The sequence below is a fragment of the Vanessa cardui genome, chromosome 16 (assembly GCF_905220365.1).
Source record: "Vanessa cardui chromosome 16, ilVanCard2.1, whole genome shotgun sequence".
Classification (NCBI taxonomy): Eukaryota; Metazoa; Arthropoda; class Insecta; order Lepidoptera; family Nymphalidae; genus Vanessa; species Vanessa cardui.
The window spans coordinates 3,440,920-3,461,015 of record NC_061138.1 but is presented as its reverse complement, the minus strand read 5'-3'; the positions used below and the strand labels follow the sequence as shown (position 1 = coordinate 3,461,015).

Below are 20,096 nucleotides of genomic sequence, written 5' to 3'. Positions count from 1 at the left end.
GTCTTGTTGCTGTTGTTTTGTTGTTGTGGATTTTATTAACATCATTAATTACGCGTAAGCAAATACAAGTGAAATTACTAATATATTGCTTTATGTATATGTGCTATGACAGGAACTAGCTAATTATTACTGTTAGACTATTTATAAATAATTAATTATTCTTATTGGAAATTAGCGAAGAGAAATAAGACTTATGAATGTCATATATTATTTCCAACGATTGTATCTGAACTCCGAACACGACAATAAATAAAAGTATATAACTTTCCAATCCCAGATGCTTAGATAAAGAGCCAACGGATACATACATTCCATGCGATCTGTTAATAGCTCTTTTATTTTAAACACTGTAAACAGCTCTTAATTAAATAATTGTTTATTTGTTTATTTATAATACAATATAATTCCACATAAATACTTAATAAAGAGAGTTGAGATGGCCCAGTAGTTAGAACGCGTGCATCTTAATCGATGATTTCGGGTTCAGACCCGGGCAAACACCACTATATATATGTGCTTAATTTGTGTTTATAATTCATCTCGTGCTCGGCGGTGAAGGAAAACATCGTGAGAAAACCTGCACGTGTCTAATTTCATAGACATTCTGCCACATGTGCATTTTACCAACCCGCATTGAAACAGTGTGTTGGAATATGTTACAAAAATTCTCCTTAATGGATGAGCCTAAATAACCTAATTTACAGGCTGTTACTTTTACTTAATAAATACCATAGATTATTCAAGATGTCGACAAAAGGTAACATATCAAATTATTGTCAAAGTCATGTATTTGTCTATGATCGTTTTATGATTGGAATAGCCTACAGACATTCTAGGTTAAACAAATCGTGAATAGGTATCACCTAAACTATACTCTAGGTTAGGTTAGTGACCCAGTCCAAAGGGCATCATTAACGACGAGTATTTTCTTGACATTCTTAACAATGGCGGATATGTTCGAAATAAAAGCAGCACATAAAACAGATATATAATAAAAGTATATAGTCAACATAACAGTGTCGCCTGAAAATCTCTTTAACATCCTGAGGAAGGTGTCTCCAATAACCGTGCCCGTCAAAGGGTGAACGACGTTCACGCCTTGTTTTTTTTTTAACCCATTAACGAAAATTGGATTGGATTGGTTGACTTCAATCTCACGTTTCGCTTTTACGGAAAATTCTATAAGACTACCGAGAGACTACCTATTTCTTTTAATAATTTTCAAGTAAGTGATGCGGGCCTTTCTGTTGTCGGTTTTTAGAGAATTCAATCGAGAGTTCATGGAAATTTGTTTATGTAGTAAATTTCCTTTCCCTGCAGTATTAATATAAGTATTTGCTTTTAAAGAAGTTAGTATTTAGCAACATGCTTATAGTAAGTATTGAAAATTAATCTTTTGTAAATGAAGGATCAAAACTTATACTTCTTATAGAGTTCGGAGATTTAAATCTAACCGGAGTTCAAAAATAAAAATATTTTTAGTAACGCAATATGCCAACATAAGGTCACCACGAACAAAAATACTTTAAATTAAAAGACAAAAAGGAAGTGAAAACTTAAATAAGCAAACAATACAAATTGTATTGATGAATTATTTGATAAGTGAAGTGAAATTATTATTACAAATATCTCACTACCGAATAGAAATTCTGACCGAATTTCGACGACGGTTCTCTCTCGATTAAAACAATTCCTCGGGATATATTTTAGTGCAGGCGTGTTTATGCAAACAAAGGTTGTGCTCTCTATTTCCTTACTCTCATAATCCGATGTTACGTTAATCCGACAAGACTGGATACGACGTGCGACTCTCTCCTAGCTATTTTGCTGTTAAGGGGGAGGATTTTGAGCTTACTCTAGCAAGCTGCTCTCCCAATGGCTACAGCATATGAGTACATTTGAGAATCTACCATGAATTTCTTTGACACAATTATTTTTCCTAGGTATCCATTAAACCAGTTAATATAAACACAGCTCGCGAGGAACTCAGTTTAACTTACTCAGACTTGAACGAGCGACCACTTTGTTCGAAATCGGCTTGTTTAAATCGACAGGTCCATCGCCGCATTTTAGTTTTTTTATTTGAATATAAAATCTGACAGCATTGCACAAAGCTACCCGTGTTTTAATTATTTGTTAAACAAAAAGAATAAAATCGCAAAAAAACGTTACAGGCTGTTATTCTGTGTCATCGTTTTATGAGATTAATTAACGCAAATCCGTTTTACTGGTGTTATTCAATTTCCTGATGAAATTGTGTTATTAATAATTTAATTATTCTTTATAAATAATTAATATTTTAAAATATATGCATTTAACTAATTTTAGTTTCATCCAAGGTCACGTGGTTTGCGGTCGTGAAGACGGGTTAATCAATTACAGACGCATAATTGGATCAAAGGTTAATTAAATTTCAATCAAAGTGTTAAAACATTTATTTTCTTCATAACAACGAGACTCATCTAAAATCATGTAATTATTACAATAAATTCTTAGTTATTTACCAAATTATAAATAAGTATTTCAAACGCTGAAATTGTAAGGAAAATGTTCATAGAGGTTCTCGATTTCTAAAAACAAAGAAACGTCATCTATGTAATATTAAAGCTTTGGTAGAGGCAATCGTCACAAGTTGCCAAATCTCAAGCGTTGGCATGGCGCCTTCATCCTGGGGATATTTCGTTATGTCCTTTATATCTGCAATAACTTCGATTGTGCGATGGCATTGATTTGCAATAAAGAAGATTACACAACAAACACACAATTACAACATAAGTACAACTAAGTAGCATTTTTGTATTCCACCGCTAGTAAAGGCGATTGCATAAAATTAATGATACAAACATGATGTTGGTTAATACGAAAGCGTGTTCCAAGTTAAATACTCCATTGCCTAATGTGAAATCCGTTTGTGAATTAATTACTTCGAATCAGCGAATGTATACAGGACGACGCTATGCGTAACACTTGTAACGAAGCGTTCAATCAATATAGTTGTTAATACGTTCGCATAAAGGTCATTGTTGTTTATGATTTATTAGACGATATCAATGGAAATAGGCCGGAGAGGTATTATGCCTCAAATAATAATTCAGATACAACTAATTGTGTCATACTGTATAAAGGCATTCTAATTTGTGATTTATATAAACGAGATACGGTATATAATATAAATAAAAATAATAATTTACTTTACCGAACCAAAATGACTTAAATCACATACATATATTTAGTCAGGTTTTAGCGAGTTTCAAATGTATCATGTATAACATTACATATAATTACATTGAGAAACTGGATACTATTGTGGTGAGAATCCTAGTAGAATTTCCCCTTGGAATCGCAATCCCGAGTCTCTGGGCGAAAAATGAACCAGACTTCCTGTCACCAGTGGAGGCAATAAGACGAGGTATTGTTAGGTTTTCGTAATATATTTAAATGTAGGTAAAGCTAAGATATTATACATCGGTATGAATACTGTAATATAAAATGAAACTCTATTTTAGTGACCATCTATACTAGAGGAATATACAAAAAAAAATCACTCGTGGAGAGCTACATTATTCTTGAATGTTATAAGTTACAACCCGTGTAAAGCCGGGGCGGGTCGCTAGTTTTATGAATATAATAATAATGGAAACTAACCAACTTGATAGTTAGTTATTAAATGACTCTTTGAATATTATAATCAAATCGTAGTTTCCTTACGATAACAAGGAATTATTAAGTAGCTGCTCAGGAATACATTTCGATTTAAGCGAGTTTAATCTTGGTATTTTTAATACTATCAGTTCTGTACCAGCTATTCACATGTTGAAATAAATATGTCATACTTTATTTAGTAGTTGTTGCCCAAGACAAATCGGAAGCAAAAGCAAAACCTCTCAAAAAACGCCGTTTACACTGAATATGACGTCATGATCACGCATAGTGGTCGTACTAGTAACAAGTCCGCGACAATGACCGATCTCCATGTTATATGAATAAATAACTACAATAATGTGCACCTCATAAAATCTCTTATTTACACTAAATATATTTTCATTTTATATTCAAATACAAGTGGTACATTTATTCAATTCACATTTTATATATTCAATTTAAGAGATGATGTTCCGCATGCAATCGAAAAGCAATTTTGTTGCGGTCATATTTTATATACATGTAAACCGGCTTTATTGTAGCTACGTGTCGTACTTTGCGACGTACGAGTGTGAATATTTTGAATATTCTTTGTTTTGCGTACATTACCTAATAAAATGCGGAAAAATATTATTTGAACGGTTTGAAAATACTGAAAAAATAATGCGTACGCTTTTTTTAAGTTACTATTATGGCGCGATAGTCTCGACTTTTTGCTGGAAATAGTTTTATTTGAGTCATTGTCTGCTGCGGTTCGTAATAATTCGGTGATCGAATAGTGATATTTTTATCTAGAATATTTTGTCACCACTGCTTTTGTACTACATTTTTTAAAATATTTTTACCTTTTGTTTGTATTTTTCCGACATGTTTAACTATTGCCCTTTTATTTCAACTTCTTTACACAAAACCAATGAAACAATTATATACTGAACCTTCCTTATGAATCTCTCTGTCTATTAGTGAAAACCGCATGAAAATCCGTTCGGTAGTTTTGGAGTTTTTGCAAACATACAAACAGACAGCTGCGGGACTTAATTTTATAATATGTAGCGACAAATGTATATTTGAAAAGGCGATGTAAAGTCATCTAGGCGTTCTCTGACATTCAATCAGTGTTTACCATAATACCATACTAACTTGAATCTTGTGCTACGAGCATCATACTTGTTTCGACATATTGTCAATTTAAAAATAATAATCATTGACAGTACGCATAGCGTTCAGAAGCATCAGAGCAGGCGACACATATAGTTTAACTAATGTAACGCCTAATACTCGTAAGCGTTATTTAAAGCTTTGGTGGCGGGATTAAATCAAAGCATAGCGTCTAATAATAATAATCTCGCGTTTACTCGAGCAACCGCGAGCGCACTTGAGCATGTGTGTGCGTATAGTGCAGTTCGTGAAAACTGAGCAAACATGTTTTGTACTGCGCTTCCCCAGATGTCATGATGGTGATGTTGTTATAGACTATGAATTCACGTATCCACATCTTAATAAGTCAGATGGTAAGCAATTGTCATCTGCGCTGGAGATATAATAACGATCAGATTTGTGAGTAAATACGGGTGCACACGACACGATTACGAAGAGATCAAACTGATTCACACTCCGTTTGAGGCAAACGAAAATGACATCACTTTTTAACTTGCACGGGTATAACTTATTTATAAAAAAGAGAAAATGATATAATTTTAATCTTAAGTAACTTTAGACTAATGTATCTTTCCAACTTGAACTTATTTCTATACTAAAACATACAGATAAACAAATTTTGCCTCGTAATAGTAATAGTAGATATTTTAATATATTAAATATTAAACTACGTAGGTTATATAAATTATAAGAATATAGAGTAAAACATAGAGAAGGTATTAATTAACTAGAATATGAATTATAGCGTAGTACTAATTATAGTTTCCATTTTCATGCTTCAAGGAAACACACTAAGCTGCGCCTTCGTCACATAAAAATAAAACCTAAGATGGCAAATATTTTATCATAAAATTAAATTTTCAATTTTCTGTCAATAAGCGATTTACAGGAGTAAAAATAAATAAAGAAATTCGATACGATAACGTATCATTATTGAAACATTATAGTTCCTGATTAACATACACATGTGAGCCGAGGTAGCCTAGTGGTTAGAACGCGTACATCTTAACCGATGAATGCGGGTTCAAACCCAAGCCCTTGCCATGTGCTTTGAATGTAATCATCATGTTAAATCATCAATCATCTATCACGTAAAAGACAAACAGGAATAAATGAATAATCTTCAGTTGGAATAAGATATTGACGATGAAATGTGAAAAAAACACCAGTCGTAGTCGTAGTCGTGAGACTAAAATAAAAGTATAGGTCAATGGGTAAGCCACCGGTCGGGCCATATTATAAATTACATAGGAAATGGAGTAAAACCGCACGAGCTATACACACTCTCGACGATGTAAAACCGCGCGAGAAGATTCCATGAACTGCGATGGATTTGTGGCGAATGTAAATTCAAAACAGATAGATAGAAAATCGAGTGATGGATATGTTTCTCGAGTCACTAAATAGATATCGTATATATTTATACTATTCGCGTATTAAAGTTTCGTATGAAAATACGACAGTTTCAATACTGTTCGACGTTTCGCATCGGGTATTTGTTCGAAAAATATGTTGAGAGATGCAACTTTAAAAGTTTGCTCGGCGCGGGATCGATAACTTTCACGTATGTACACTTTGTTCCGTACAAAAGACTCGGGAGTGTAACGGACTACGGCGCTGTTGACTCGATCTTTTATATGGAAATCGTTCGCAACGCGCTGCGGATCTAAGAGTCAAAATATTTACAATCCGTTTTTGTGAAAACAAATATTCGTTCGAGTATTTATTCCTGTATTTTTTTAAAGCGTTTAAAAAAGATTTATAATCTATATTATTAATATTATAAACGTGAGAGTAACTCTGTTAGTCTGTCTGTCTGTCACTCTTTGACGAGCAAACCGATGAACCGAATTTGATGAAATTTGATATGCAGCAAAATTGAACTGTAAGAAAGGACATATGCTTCTTTTTTTTTCTAACACATGACGACCAACACACTTAAACGTTAGCGAAGCCGCGGGCGACTACTAGTAATAGATAAATCGTATTTTGCGATTCCAAAGGATATAATAATCACAACGACGTCTTTAATTTCGGATTAAGAATTCATCAATTACCTTGCGAAATGTCTCGACCAAATCTTCTCGTGAAAAACAATTGGACTACAGTAACAAAAACGATTGGGGGTTTTGATTCGTCCTCTGAGCAGAGCATAATTATTCGCACTGCCTTATATAATCAATCGCTGATTTCTTTAACGTTTTAAATAATACATTACATTTAGCAATCGGCATAAAAACGCCAAATAAAAATTGCATGCAACTCAATAATCATGTAATTCATTTCCATGAGTTATCTACTGCGGAGATAGTTACATTTTTAAATGGAACAGCCTTAATATTCAGAGTGGACACGCCAGCTGCGTTTTTGGCATTACACTTACATAAATACCTATACAGGCTATCTAATATTCGTTCATGTATCTCAAAATACATTTGAATATATGTTTAGAGTTATTTGAACTAATGATAGACCAATTGATAAATTGGTTCTTGGAACATAATCGAAGGCCATTCTACTGCAAAAAAAAGGTCAAATAAATTATGTTTATAATTCATCTCGACTTCGGGTATGATCGTATGATTACCTTAAAACCCATTACATCAAGTAACTTGGTCAAATAAACTGCAAATTTTCTCCTTAACACGGAAAACAGTTCTTGCGTAGTATACATAAATTTCGTTTTATTTAGACTTTTGGTATTATCAAAATGACATTAAAAAAGTATATTGTAATGAAAACAAAGTTTCATAACAAAACAGTTAACTCAAGCCGTAGCAAATTTCAATGAAAATAAGTTACAAAACATACAACTCGATCTAAAAATATCAACGGTCTTATTAAAATACGGAAATCATATTAAAAAATTTTACTTCATCAAAAACTAATGAGAGAACGATTTTATACTTTGCACGAAACGGTCAAATTAGAGACTGACTTTTTAGTTACAATGTAACACTATCTTATAGTCACCCAGGGAGACTCATAAGAATGAATTTAGTACCATTACCCTCGAAAGCTTCTCGAAAAAATATGGTGCCGTTTGAGCTCGCGTTACAAGGGCCTAGTCAGTTATTCTCGGTACAAGGCTAGAGAAAAAAGCGGGAATTATATTACTTTCAACATAATTGACGTAACAGTTACATATTTTTAATAAATAAGTGTTGTTTATTTAAAAGGCTAAAGCCAATATTAGTGGAGGCAATGAAAAAAACTTAAGTTTTAGCGCGACACATTAAAAGACAAAAAAAATTATGTCTAAAATTTTAAGATAAGACAAATCAAACACTAATAATATGAAGTATTGTATTGAACTATTTCAATAAACCTCCATGGAAGACATTTAACAGACAACAAAACAAAAAAAAAATCGAACATCATTGCACATTCAAATATAGAACACAGCAACGCAAGATAGTAAAATGTATTAAAGTTTCATAACAATTCGTTTCACACTTGCACCGCTATCCGAGGCTTTGTTTCAAGTGGTCGCATTTATTCTCCCCGTGTCCGAGTCCTCTTTAATTATGGATAATTTATATTCAGATTAAAGCCAGGTGGGCGGGGCGTGGCGTTTCTACGGCTCTCTATTATACACCGTACGTGACTTCAATATGCAGTTATTGGGATTTATGCGGGATCCAGCACTGGAATAGTTTAGGCAATGTTCGCACAAGTGTTATTTATCTTCGTCTATTATGTATTCTAGTCGACGGTGTCTTTAGTTTGAATATGATCCAAGTAATAAACATCCTTTATGTGATAATAAGCTTAAAATAGTTATCGAACAATTATAAAATGAATCCCAGAATATACAGTAAATATTAAACGGAATAAACATTGCGTTACCGATTCGAATTCTTTAAAATAGATTTAACTCTTTCTGGCATCAGTAATGTAACATTCTAAAGAAGAGGATAGAATATTGTGTATCCATTGAACTGGGATTAATTTCAAATCAAATAATATATTACAAATAAATATTTGTCACGAGCCGGATCTACAACCATCATTTACTGTAATAATTATTTTAACTTTCCACATTATAATATCTTTAGATGACGGGGAATTTAATGACAATGAAAAAAAACGTCATTGCACCTTCTAAAATAAAGATATTACTACGGATATTTTATTATTATATTCGATTTTGAGAAAGAGACATTGTTTTATTATACATGTAAGGAACATTTGAATGACGAAATCATTAATATGTTAATATATTTAATGTAATGAATATACATTACATACTATTTAACTCGAAGATAGGGCTTTGTTTGGGTATATACCACCCTTTCACCCTATATTCTACCATCGAGCAGCAATACTTGAGTGAGTAAGCCGGGTCATAACAGGCCCAAGAGACATAAAACATCAATGTTGATGGTGCATTGGCGAGGTACGGAATATTAAATACTTCTTACAACTCTAATGTCAACGGGTGGTGACCACTTACCATCAGGCTGCCAATTCGCCTGTACGCCTACTTATACAACAAAAAAATACCAAAACCATATTACATAATAATAAATAATAATAAGCCTTTATTTATTTCCTTGACTTAATCCTACTACATATTAAAGTAAGTATTCAAAATAATTATACAAAAAGTTGACCTATTCCTAATATAAAAAAAGTTTAAAAAGTAATAGTAAAGTAATTTAATATTAAGTCATGGCCCCTCTCGGGTATAGGCCTCCTCCAACTGTTTCCAGTGTACTCTATCTCTTGCTGTATCCATCCAGTTGTCTCCTGCTACATTTCGTAGGTCATCAGTCCAACGGTCTATAGGTCTGCCTCTAGCTCTCTTGCCTGTTGGACCTTTCCATATTGTGACGAGTTTCGTCCATCGTTCTTTCATCGTTCGTATCATGTGACCAGCCCATTTCCACTTTAACCGCAGTGCATGCGTTACCGCATTTATAACTTTGGTTTTGCGTCTTATAGCACTGCTTCTTTGTTTATCCTTGAGCTTTAGGCCTAGGATGCTTCTCTCCATTGAGCGCTGGCATGTACGTATTTTTGTTTTTGTGTATTTATTGTAGATCCAGGTCTGTGCTCCATATGTCAGGCATGGTAGTATACATGAGTCCATGATTTTCTTCTTAAGATGTAATGGAAGTTTTGATTTCAATGTTTCTTTCAGGCTCCAGAACTTTTTCCAAGACATATTAATTCTTCTGTCCAGTTCATCTTTATGCCGTGTGTTTTTAAATGAAATGAGCTTTCCTAAGTATATGTAGCTGTCGACATATTCGATTGGTGTTTGGTTTACTATTATGGGGGTTTTTATACTGTTTGTAGCTACTTTAGTCTTAGATGTGTTGAGTTGTAGACCAATGGTATTGCTAGAGTCACTTAGATCTTTAAGCATTACTTGCAGTTGTTTCGATGACGTCGAGAAAAGGACTATATCGTCGGCAAATCTTAAGTTGCTGAGAAACTTGCCGTTTATATTTATTCCTTTTCTTTCCCACTGGAAACCCTTCATTATATTTTGTAGGACAGCAATGAACAGTTTAGGTGAGAGTGGATCTCCTTGTTTCACACCTCTGCGTATATAAATTGTTGGTCCTAGTCTATCGAGCTTTACACGACTTGTGCTTTTTGCATAAATGTTTTTACATAAATATAATTAAAAACATTTATGCAAAACCATATTACATAGCAACTCTTAAATCTTGATCAGTCAAACGAAGTTATGGAGTAAAAGTTTTGAGTACGTAGAATATCCATTCCTTACTTTGTTAGGTGAAGCGAAGAACTTTGGTTTTATGAGATACACGGTACCTCTTTTATTTACCTCTTTACCTCGCCCAGTGAATCCAGTGTGCACTCTTTGTGTATAAAATCGAAAAACTTCACCATATATCATGATTTGAGAAGTTCACCCATTTTTCTAACTGGTCTTGCTCACGACTTCGCAAGTGAGGGGTCTTATGTAAATAGAACCTATAGTATATATTGATTTTTATACAATTTGACATTACTCTTCCTATTTGAAAAGTGATTTTTATGAAAATATTGTTCAACGTTTTATTTTCCGTAATCGATTTTCAATGTGGTGTTTTTTTATATGTACACAACTGCTTTGGAGATCTACAGTGATTTTCTATCATCCTATCTCGAGCTGAAAGGTCAATCACCTTATTTTCTTTGAACAGGTTAACACTTTATTTATATTTCCTTGGATAGTATTTTGGATTCTTATACCGTGTTTCGGGTCGGCTTCAGTTGAACAATTGCATAAAGGAAAGCAATGACTTGTGTTACTTAAAATGAACCAAAAAATAGATTTAGAAACAGTCTGCGATTCTAACTGTGGCGTTGCATATTTGCTGTTAAATCATTAACATAATATTTTGTTCAAAATTAGGGCTAGTCCGTCAGCTAAAACATTTAAGCGTCAACAGTACTCTTCAATGTAAATTATTACGACCTTACTAATCAACATTAGTTCCACACCTCTCTTTTTGTCATACGTAATTTTACATTCGAGAGCAAAAGACAAAGCATTATAAAGGTACTTTTTATTCGATATAAAACTCACGCTCGTAACTGTACTTACTTTACGAGCGAGTTGGAAATGAGATACAAAATATGATAAATTCATATTTGTAATTTGCATTCGAATTTTACTTGATTACATATACGTACGTACGTTATTATGTAATTATAAATTTCGCAATATAATGCACACACCGCAAATTATGAAGATGCCGAACTAGTGGTCACACATCTCATTCACAGGCTGCGATGAAATACAACACGATTTTAGTAAGTTTAAACATATTAAATATACTAACTCATGTTGAAATATTTCACAAGGCTGACGTACAATCTTTGCACTTTTTATTTAAAAACAAAAAAAAAAACTATATTAAAATTTAGAGTATTTGCGCTTAAAGAAGATGCTGCTTTAATGCTTTAGTTTGGTTTATAAGCTGTATTAGTAAGATATCACACCTGAATAATATTTAAAAGTAAGGTCGTTAAACATTACATTTGTTAATAGTACGTTTCTAATATCAAAAGTTGTAAAAATTTAACACAAGACGATAACTTGTTGCGCTCGTAAAACAGCCACCCGGTATACATTAAAATGATAAGTAACAGCGTTGTTATTCATAACATTTAAAGGATCAGTGATCAGTCAATGTAATTACACGGTAATAACAGAGGCACTTACTAATGCGCCGGCTGAATACAGGCGGAACCAAATCGTCTGAATGTATTCTATGCTATTACAATCCCCCATCAAAACTAAAAATATAATACAACAAAATAGACCATACTAATTGACATGCATTCGAATAGTAATTCATCTATAAAAAAATAACAATCTGCTTAGTCTTTACTCAAGTCTTTGCCTTCTGTCACTTTAAGATTTGGAGCGTATTATGCAATGCTAATCTAAAGCGGACTGGTGAATGCACGTGTGACAGAATTCAATTGAAGTTGAACATATTTCCAAAAAATTCAGCTATGCTTACCTGACGTTGAATCTGAAATCAACGGCTTAGACGCACACATTCCAACTAGTGAGCCATATCGGCTTCTATATTGCCCTCATATCTTTTTATATGTATAGCAAGCTAAAAATTCGCCATCTGCATCAGTTGACTTGCCTTAGTTAATGTATAGCAAATCGATGCGTCGAAATTGTTTGATAAAATATCAGCCATTAAATATCTGTATGTAGCTATTGAACGTTCATTTAATTCATTAAAGACGAGTGGCATAACTTACTAACTATGAAAATGAAATGAAGTTGGTGTGCAAGCTCGTCTGGGTACCTACCACACACTCGTCAAAGTATGATTGTGTTCTGATTTAAAATGTGAGTGAGCCAGTGTAACTACAGGTCTACGTAATCAGCACCAAGAATCCAATAACTTACCTAATAAACCATAAATCACAAACTCATATAACACAGTTAAAAGCGCCTTTGTTATAAATGCAGTAAGATTAACTCAACAGCGGTTCAAATTAAATTTACCAGTCTCCCTTAACCAGCTGCGTAACAAGCGGTAATGTTATTTGGAACAATTCGTTCCCATACTCGACTGTCACATAAAGTCGAATTAAGAAAAGCGGAAGGAATAAGGCCATTCCTTAATAGATCAGCGAGGACATTATTAGATTATCTACGTTTATTTATTTATCGTCGAAATTAAGATTAGTTTCATAGTATACCAGATGGTGCTCGGTGTGGGTTGCAATGTCTTTATAAACTATCAGACATGGCTTTCAATAAAATGTTATTGGAATTTATATTTATAATTATTGTTCTAACAATTTCCTATTGTAATACCACAACGACGATACTAAAAAAATGTACTCTATGGAAAAATATACGTGCTGATTTCCATTGTGAGCACTCAAACATCATCGAAATCTATTGGCCTCAAAATACTTAGTCAAATAGACCCGCTATTCAAAGTCTCAAAAACTCTGAGAAAGTAATATAATATTACTTTTGCAATCTATACTATTATTATAAATGCGAAAGTAACTTTCTATGTCTGTTGTTCTTCACGACCAAATCAGTGAATCGATTTGATAAAATTTTGTACGAAGCAAGCTTGAAATCCAAGGCTCCATAGGCTTTCTATATACCTAACACTTGACGAACACGATCAACGATATTGAAGCTGCTTACGACAAATAGTTGCATTTATAGGAATATGAAAAATTATCCTTTCGATTGATTGAATGTTTTTAATATATATTCAAAGTTATTAATTCTAATCTTCAGCTATGTATAAGTAAAAATAGCATAGCGTGCAATTGAATTGACGTACTACTCTTATTTAATTAGTGTGTGGTAGACTAACACTGCGTGTTTATGCTAAAGACCACATATTGTATTATACAATATAAACACAGATTGCTGTTTAGTCATGAAGTCATCCATGTACTGAACCTATTATATATATATCATAGAATCAGAATATATAAACATATATTTACATGTACATATACGTCAAAGATGACATGGAAGAACCCAGAAAAGCATCACCGATTTATATTTACAATTCGTCACGTAATGTAAAATTTTCGAAACAATGTATACACGTCTCGGATAAAAACAGGCAATGTGTTTTTACAACCTTATTAGAGAATCTTGCTGGGAAACGTTCAAATCTTCACCTTAAAAGAGGAGATCTTAGAGAGATTGTATGATGGAACTAACCCTAAACCCTAGGTGTTGCTAGTCTTATTAAAACTTATTTTAGTGTTAGAGCTAGTCCAAAGGCTCTTAGAGTCAGCAACCATAACGATAAACGATATAACCAACAGTTACAGGCATATAGAACCTAATGTTAAAGCGAATTAAACACAGGACACAGCCAGTAATTACATATATCCGAATGTTATTACAAATGTTATTTATATATCATTATATCGTCCGAATAATAATCACGCATTTATATGTCTTGCATAATTCTTTTCAGGCAATATTTATGGTACTTACAAAAAAAAACCCGCCGAGTTTCTTCCGCCGGTTCTTCTCAGATCAGGGTATTTTCTTTTCCGAACCGGTGGTACTGTTTCAATTGACCATCAATAATAAAGAGTAATACTTCTATATTGAATAAAGTAATTTGAGTTTGAGTACTTTTATAGTTGTTCAGTGTTAAAGATTCGCAAAGTCGTTTCAATAAAATCGATTTATGAGACTTGCGTTATATTTATATGCAACGTTGTTCGTCGAGTGTTAGGCACACAAAAGCAGCCTATGTCGATTCTTAGAGTTCGTACTTCATACCAAACTTCATCAAATTCAGTTCAGTGGTTTGAACGTGAAAGAGTACAGCGTGAAACGTACAGACAAAAAGACTTAATTTCACATATATAATATTAGTATAGATTACTGTAGATAAGGGTGTCTTTCTTTGAAAGTAAGGTATTAACAACATAAAGTAAAAGGGGAATAGATTTTGAAAGAGATTTTTTGTACGATTATTGTAAAAATCAATATATAGTGGTAGAGAGAAAAGTCAATGGACTATAGACTGAGAGATTTGAAGAACGTTTGTTTTTTATTGAAAAAATAACTTCTCATTAAGTTAATGGTATAAAATTAAATTTTAATTAGTTTCCCTAATAGAGACTGGTTATTGGTCTAAATTTTAAATTAAAATTCAATGAATTTTAATAAAACTACACCCTTAAAATTCAACTGAAATGCTATAGTTATGTGTACAAAGTCGAGTTGCACATCTGGTAGCATTCGTACCAAAGTATTTATGTTATCACAACGACATCCACAGCCTAAGAGCCTCGGGCTGTAATTAGTAGACAAAATAAAATGTTCTTATAAAAAAAAAGCCAAATACTGAAGCTGGACTCGAGATTTCGTCTCGAGACTAAGTTTTCTTAACTTTCCAAGAAAAAGAAACCAAATAATATTTTCAGACTCATAAACTTTCGTCACTTAAAAATAGTTTTTAAAGAAAACATAAATAAGTCACGTTACGCGCTTATATTTTACGAACATTTTAGTACGAAATACTCAAATGAAGTATTATATTTCGATTCATCCGAAATTAATATGACACTTTACAAGTATTCAAATATTCGAATTGTTCGCTTAAATCAATTTCGTCGAAAAACGACGAAACACGAACAAATGATATTCCGTGAAATGAATACAAAAGCGCAAAATATTAAAGCGTAACCAGTAACAAAACACGAACAAACAGCATAAACAAGAAACGAGGCAATTAACCTCTTAAATTCCTTGTCGCAAACGTTCCGAGATACACCGCAACTGTAGTCGTAATTCCACGCAAATATATGCAAAGGAGTGTGTCGCCAACAGCTGAATTATGACATAATTATCGCGATTTAATCGTCTATTACCAGTCGACGAAGTAAAGCGTTAAGCCACTGTAATAACTGAAACTCGTTATCGAAATTGTCTTGATATTTCCTTGGGATCTCACTACCCAATTTAGGGTTCTGGCGATCGGAGTCGGATCGGTTCTAATGCTTATTTATTGAAAGGTTGTCTCCACCGGAGTTAGTGCTGGGATCAAAGTGTCGCCATGACTGTTTTATGCGGTCAATGGTTATGCGAAAATTTTCTGAACTCAACTATTGTCTCTGAACCTCTTATATATTATTCATTACGTGTCGGATTGCTTGCAAGCTTCGCCAATCCGATTACATAGAGTCGAATACGCGTTGAACCGCCACTGATGAGGTTTTACATAACCAAAAAAAGTTCTTAACGCAATTATTAATGTTGGTAATAAGAGAAATATTTGCAATTGTATCGCAATTTGGAATTATTGTTGTGTAAACCTTACTAGTATAGAGTTATACAATTTAATTTTTAATTCAACTTTTATTTCTGCAAATTATTTTCCTAGAAGATATAACTTCATTAGCGACAAGACCGTCTCTATTTATTTAAAAACGTATTTTAATATAGCCTGTTATGAGGTGTATTTAATTTTATTTCAAGTTTTAGTTGAACAATGTATGTAGCTAGTGTAATTGCCGTTGGGGCTTTCGTTATGAATTGGCAAGATCAGTCTCTATCTCTTTCGCAATCTTAATTCTATTTATTTCACGTATTTGGACACTAATTCATGTATAGATCACAAATGTTATAGACAAAGGCTTACCTTCGAAAACAGTGAGAGTAGCGACCGCGGTGACCGCGTCGCCTACGCCGTTCTCGGCTACGCACTCGTACGTAGCATCATCGCGCTGCGCTCGAACCGGTTCGATCCGTAGCACCGCGCCATTCGCGTTCGGTCCCGCAGCCGAGTCCATTCCAGACACTTGGTAACGGGACTGCATACCTGTTGGAATATTTTTAATTAAGTATATACAGTTTAATAAAATAATAAAAATAAAAACAAACTTCTTGTGAAAGGCTTATTTTATTCGAAGAGTATACTCTTTACTGGACTAAGTTTATAAACTAAGCCAGTCTATCAGTCTACTCTAAGGCTATATAAATGTGTATAAGTTATTTCCGTCACATCAGCTTTACGATGATAATTATTGAAAAGTATTTATCACAGTAAAAATTTAGACTATAGATCTATCCGTTGCGATAAATTCCATCATTATCGTTTGATTTATATATTTTTGTAATCATATTGATACTGAAATCTTAATACAAATTTGCGTGCTTTAAAGTATATAAATGTTGCATCGCTGGTCAAATACCTTCCGTTATTAATGAGATACGCTGCTCTGTTGCAGGTCCGCAAACTTTGTAAAATAATTAGATTTTGGACTGAGCTACGTTTTCAGTCGTCTAAATAATTGCAAGGTTATTCATTTCGCCTTCAATTTCTCACCAAGCTGCTATCGTTAGAAATTAGATGAAATGATTTAAGGTGATTTTATGATTCATTTTAATATTAAAACAATTCATTTATTTATTTTTTTTAACGAGGATTTTACTCAGTTATTAGTGATTAGAAAAATGAAACGTTCAAAGTTAAGGGTATAATATATATCATAACAATTTACAATTTGTCTATCCGTCTAAAGATATATTTGTTTTCATTTAAAAAAAATCTCGCATTCTGAATGGCTATCAACATAGCCAAAACTAGCGAATATGGAGTTTATTTTATATAGTAAGATTTCAAAAAAGGACTAGGGATTCATCATAATGAGAATTTGATTCTAAGTTAATTTAATTTGTGACTTTATTGAATATCAATGTAATATCAATGAATAACCGTAAAGGATTTAAAGTTATTTAATAAAGCTATATTTCGATAAGAAGATTGTAGTCACTTATATATTATATCAGCATTAAAGAAATTCCGTGTTTAAGAATCATATTGTTACGTTATCATACTAAGATAGCTTATGTGTACGAATTATCATTAGTTACACATTTTACGATATACCAAATATGAGAACATCTATTTAGTTTGATGAACTAATTGATTAACTACCGTTTGATTAATTACCAATTACATCGGTTCTAATAATTACTATCACACACACATAATACCGGTTCGGTCAGATGTAGCTCTAATTTAAGTATGACCTATTGTTATTATTATATAAATCAAACCAAATGATATTAAAATAATTCAGAGGAGTAATTAGTTAAACAATGTTGTCTCTTTCTTTCGAATGTCAGATTAATGAAGACAGATAAGCAGAAATAAGTGTGTTCTAAACCACGTTTAGAATTAAACAAGCCTCGACACAAACCTACTGCGTTGACATAATACGTTAAGTCTCAAAAGTATACAACTAAAAACGAGTGCGTTGCTTATGATAGACTTAAGCTTAAGGATTGGTTGTATAGTGTATAAATATATGTAAGTATACCGAGGTGTTGGGCATCAGCTGGTTATCAGACAAGATGATATTCGAAATATAAGACTAGTCGTTCACGTTCGTAATCTAATTACTTTCAATATTCTTTTAAATATCTATTTTTCCGCTGGCATGTGTTCTACGTCATACTGACATTGCCAGTATATACGGTAAAAAACTAATAAATCCTTATTAGACTTTTCGGCGCTTCGACATGTATATAACCAATGTATGTGCTTAAACTGAAGATTATTGTAAAGTCAAATTTTGACCTAAATTCCATTAGTATTTTTGCGTGAATCAGACGATAATAAACAAATATATTGTACTTTTAGATATACATGTTTCGATGCCACTCTTATTTGTTATTAACTAATGTTTGATGACAATAATTATGAAAAAAAAACCAACGAGATGCCTTTTTCGAATCTATTATATGCGGTTGACGTACCGAGTGATGAATCAAAAATATAAAAGTCAACTAGAAAATATACAGCAATCAAAATTCGACTAGTACTTATTGAAAACGACCACGAAACGTTGTTTTAATTTAGTGCATATTTCAAACGATTTCAAATGTTTTTTGATTGCTTTATTTTTTAACAAAAACTTTATTCGCCGTTATGTTATGTAACAAATAGATTTAGAATGTAACTTATCATGATAGTTTATCTAAATTATATCATATCTCATATCCTTTGCTATTATTTTACCGTGACTAGAAACGCGTGTTAAAGCGCGGGAGATCGGTCAAAAAAAAAATCATTATGTAATAATATTTTCATCAAATTCAGTTAAGTTATTTAGCCGTGAAAGAATCAACATTACTTTCGCATTTTATATTAGTATAGATTCAAGTAGGCTCATCAAAGCATTTTTGAATCGCTATGTAACAGTAATTCATTAAATATCAAATTACTACCGAGAAGAAATTCAGTAGTTACACTTTTCGCCCATTTTAATTAGTTTTAACGTCAATAAAGTACAATTAGTATATACAGCTTTTAAATTAACAAACACCAAGTAAACACATTTTATCATTAATTCATTCTTGTATTTCGTATTAATTGCTTTAATTATTATCGTACCATTAAATATTAATAATAAAAGTAACTGTAAAGTTGAAAGTAAGCAGGTAGTAGTAGTAGCAACTCTGGTACCACTATAGACTAAAAATTAAGAATATTTCAAATATCTTTAACTTAACACGATCGTGATCTACCGGTGACCAATGTTAAAAAAAACTTATTAAGTTAAACTTCATTATACAGTGATACAGTGCTACGCTTCGTAAAGTACTTAATTTCGTGGACCCTTTATCCGTCGTTTCAAAATAAGTGCTCAGAAAGTCTTATCGCAAAATTCTAAAATATATGTTGTATCATATTTTTTATTCAATATGTTTAATTTTTTTTCCTGAGAGATATTATTTTATATAAAGACTTATAAGCCAGCTCGCAATAGGTACGTAAGTATATCGTTTCGTGTGAACAATATTCTCCGTCGCACCTCCATGAAGAATCTTATAATGTTATACGTAATGTTCGCGATTCATTGCAGAGCGTCGTTTGCATTTTGCAACACGAGATAGTAAAAAACAACAAAACCAGAGACTTGTCGTCCTTATCTTCTATATCTTAATCGAATGGAATAAAGTTCATATTCGCTTGTCGCTGTAACGAGTTAGGTTCGTTAAAGCTGGTCGGATACGAGTTGGTGTGGGACAGAGCTAAATCGCCACTCGTACTAAGTGCCAGAGAAATGTATTTCTACAACAAGTGAGAGTAATCGTTGTCTCTACAATCGCTGCTAAAAAGATAATGCCTTGCTTGGATTTACCTTCTTTGTTAAGAAATGGTAATGGTAAGGCAAAAAGAAAATTACAATATAAAAATATGAAACATTTTATATAATAATATTTTCATACAATACTCTTTTATAATTCAAGGTATTCACTTTCGTAGAGGATTTCGTAGAGGGTCGCT

General features: G+C 32.7%; 1 protein-coding gene across 6 annotated transcripts in view; it reads right to left on the bottom strand.

Annotated features, from left to right (window-relative positions):
- The window catches only part of LOC124536407 (tyrosine-protein phosphatase Lar), a 386,387-nt gene that overhangs the window by 86,968 nt on the left and 279,323 nt on the right, over window positions 1-20,096 (bottom strand). For all 6 annotated transcript variants that reach the window (XM_047112939.1, XM_047112940.1, XM_047112943.1 and 3 more), the window contains one exon: window positions 16,440-16,619. In XM_047112939.1, coding sequence (XP_046968895.1) covers window positions 16,440-16,619 — 180 coding nt within the window. The remainder of the gene's footprint in view (window positions 1-16,439; window positions 16,620-20,096) is intronic.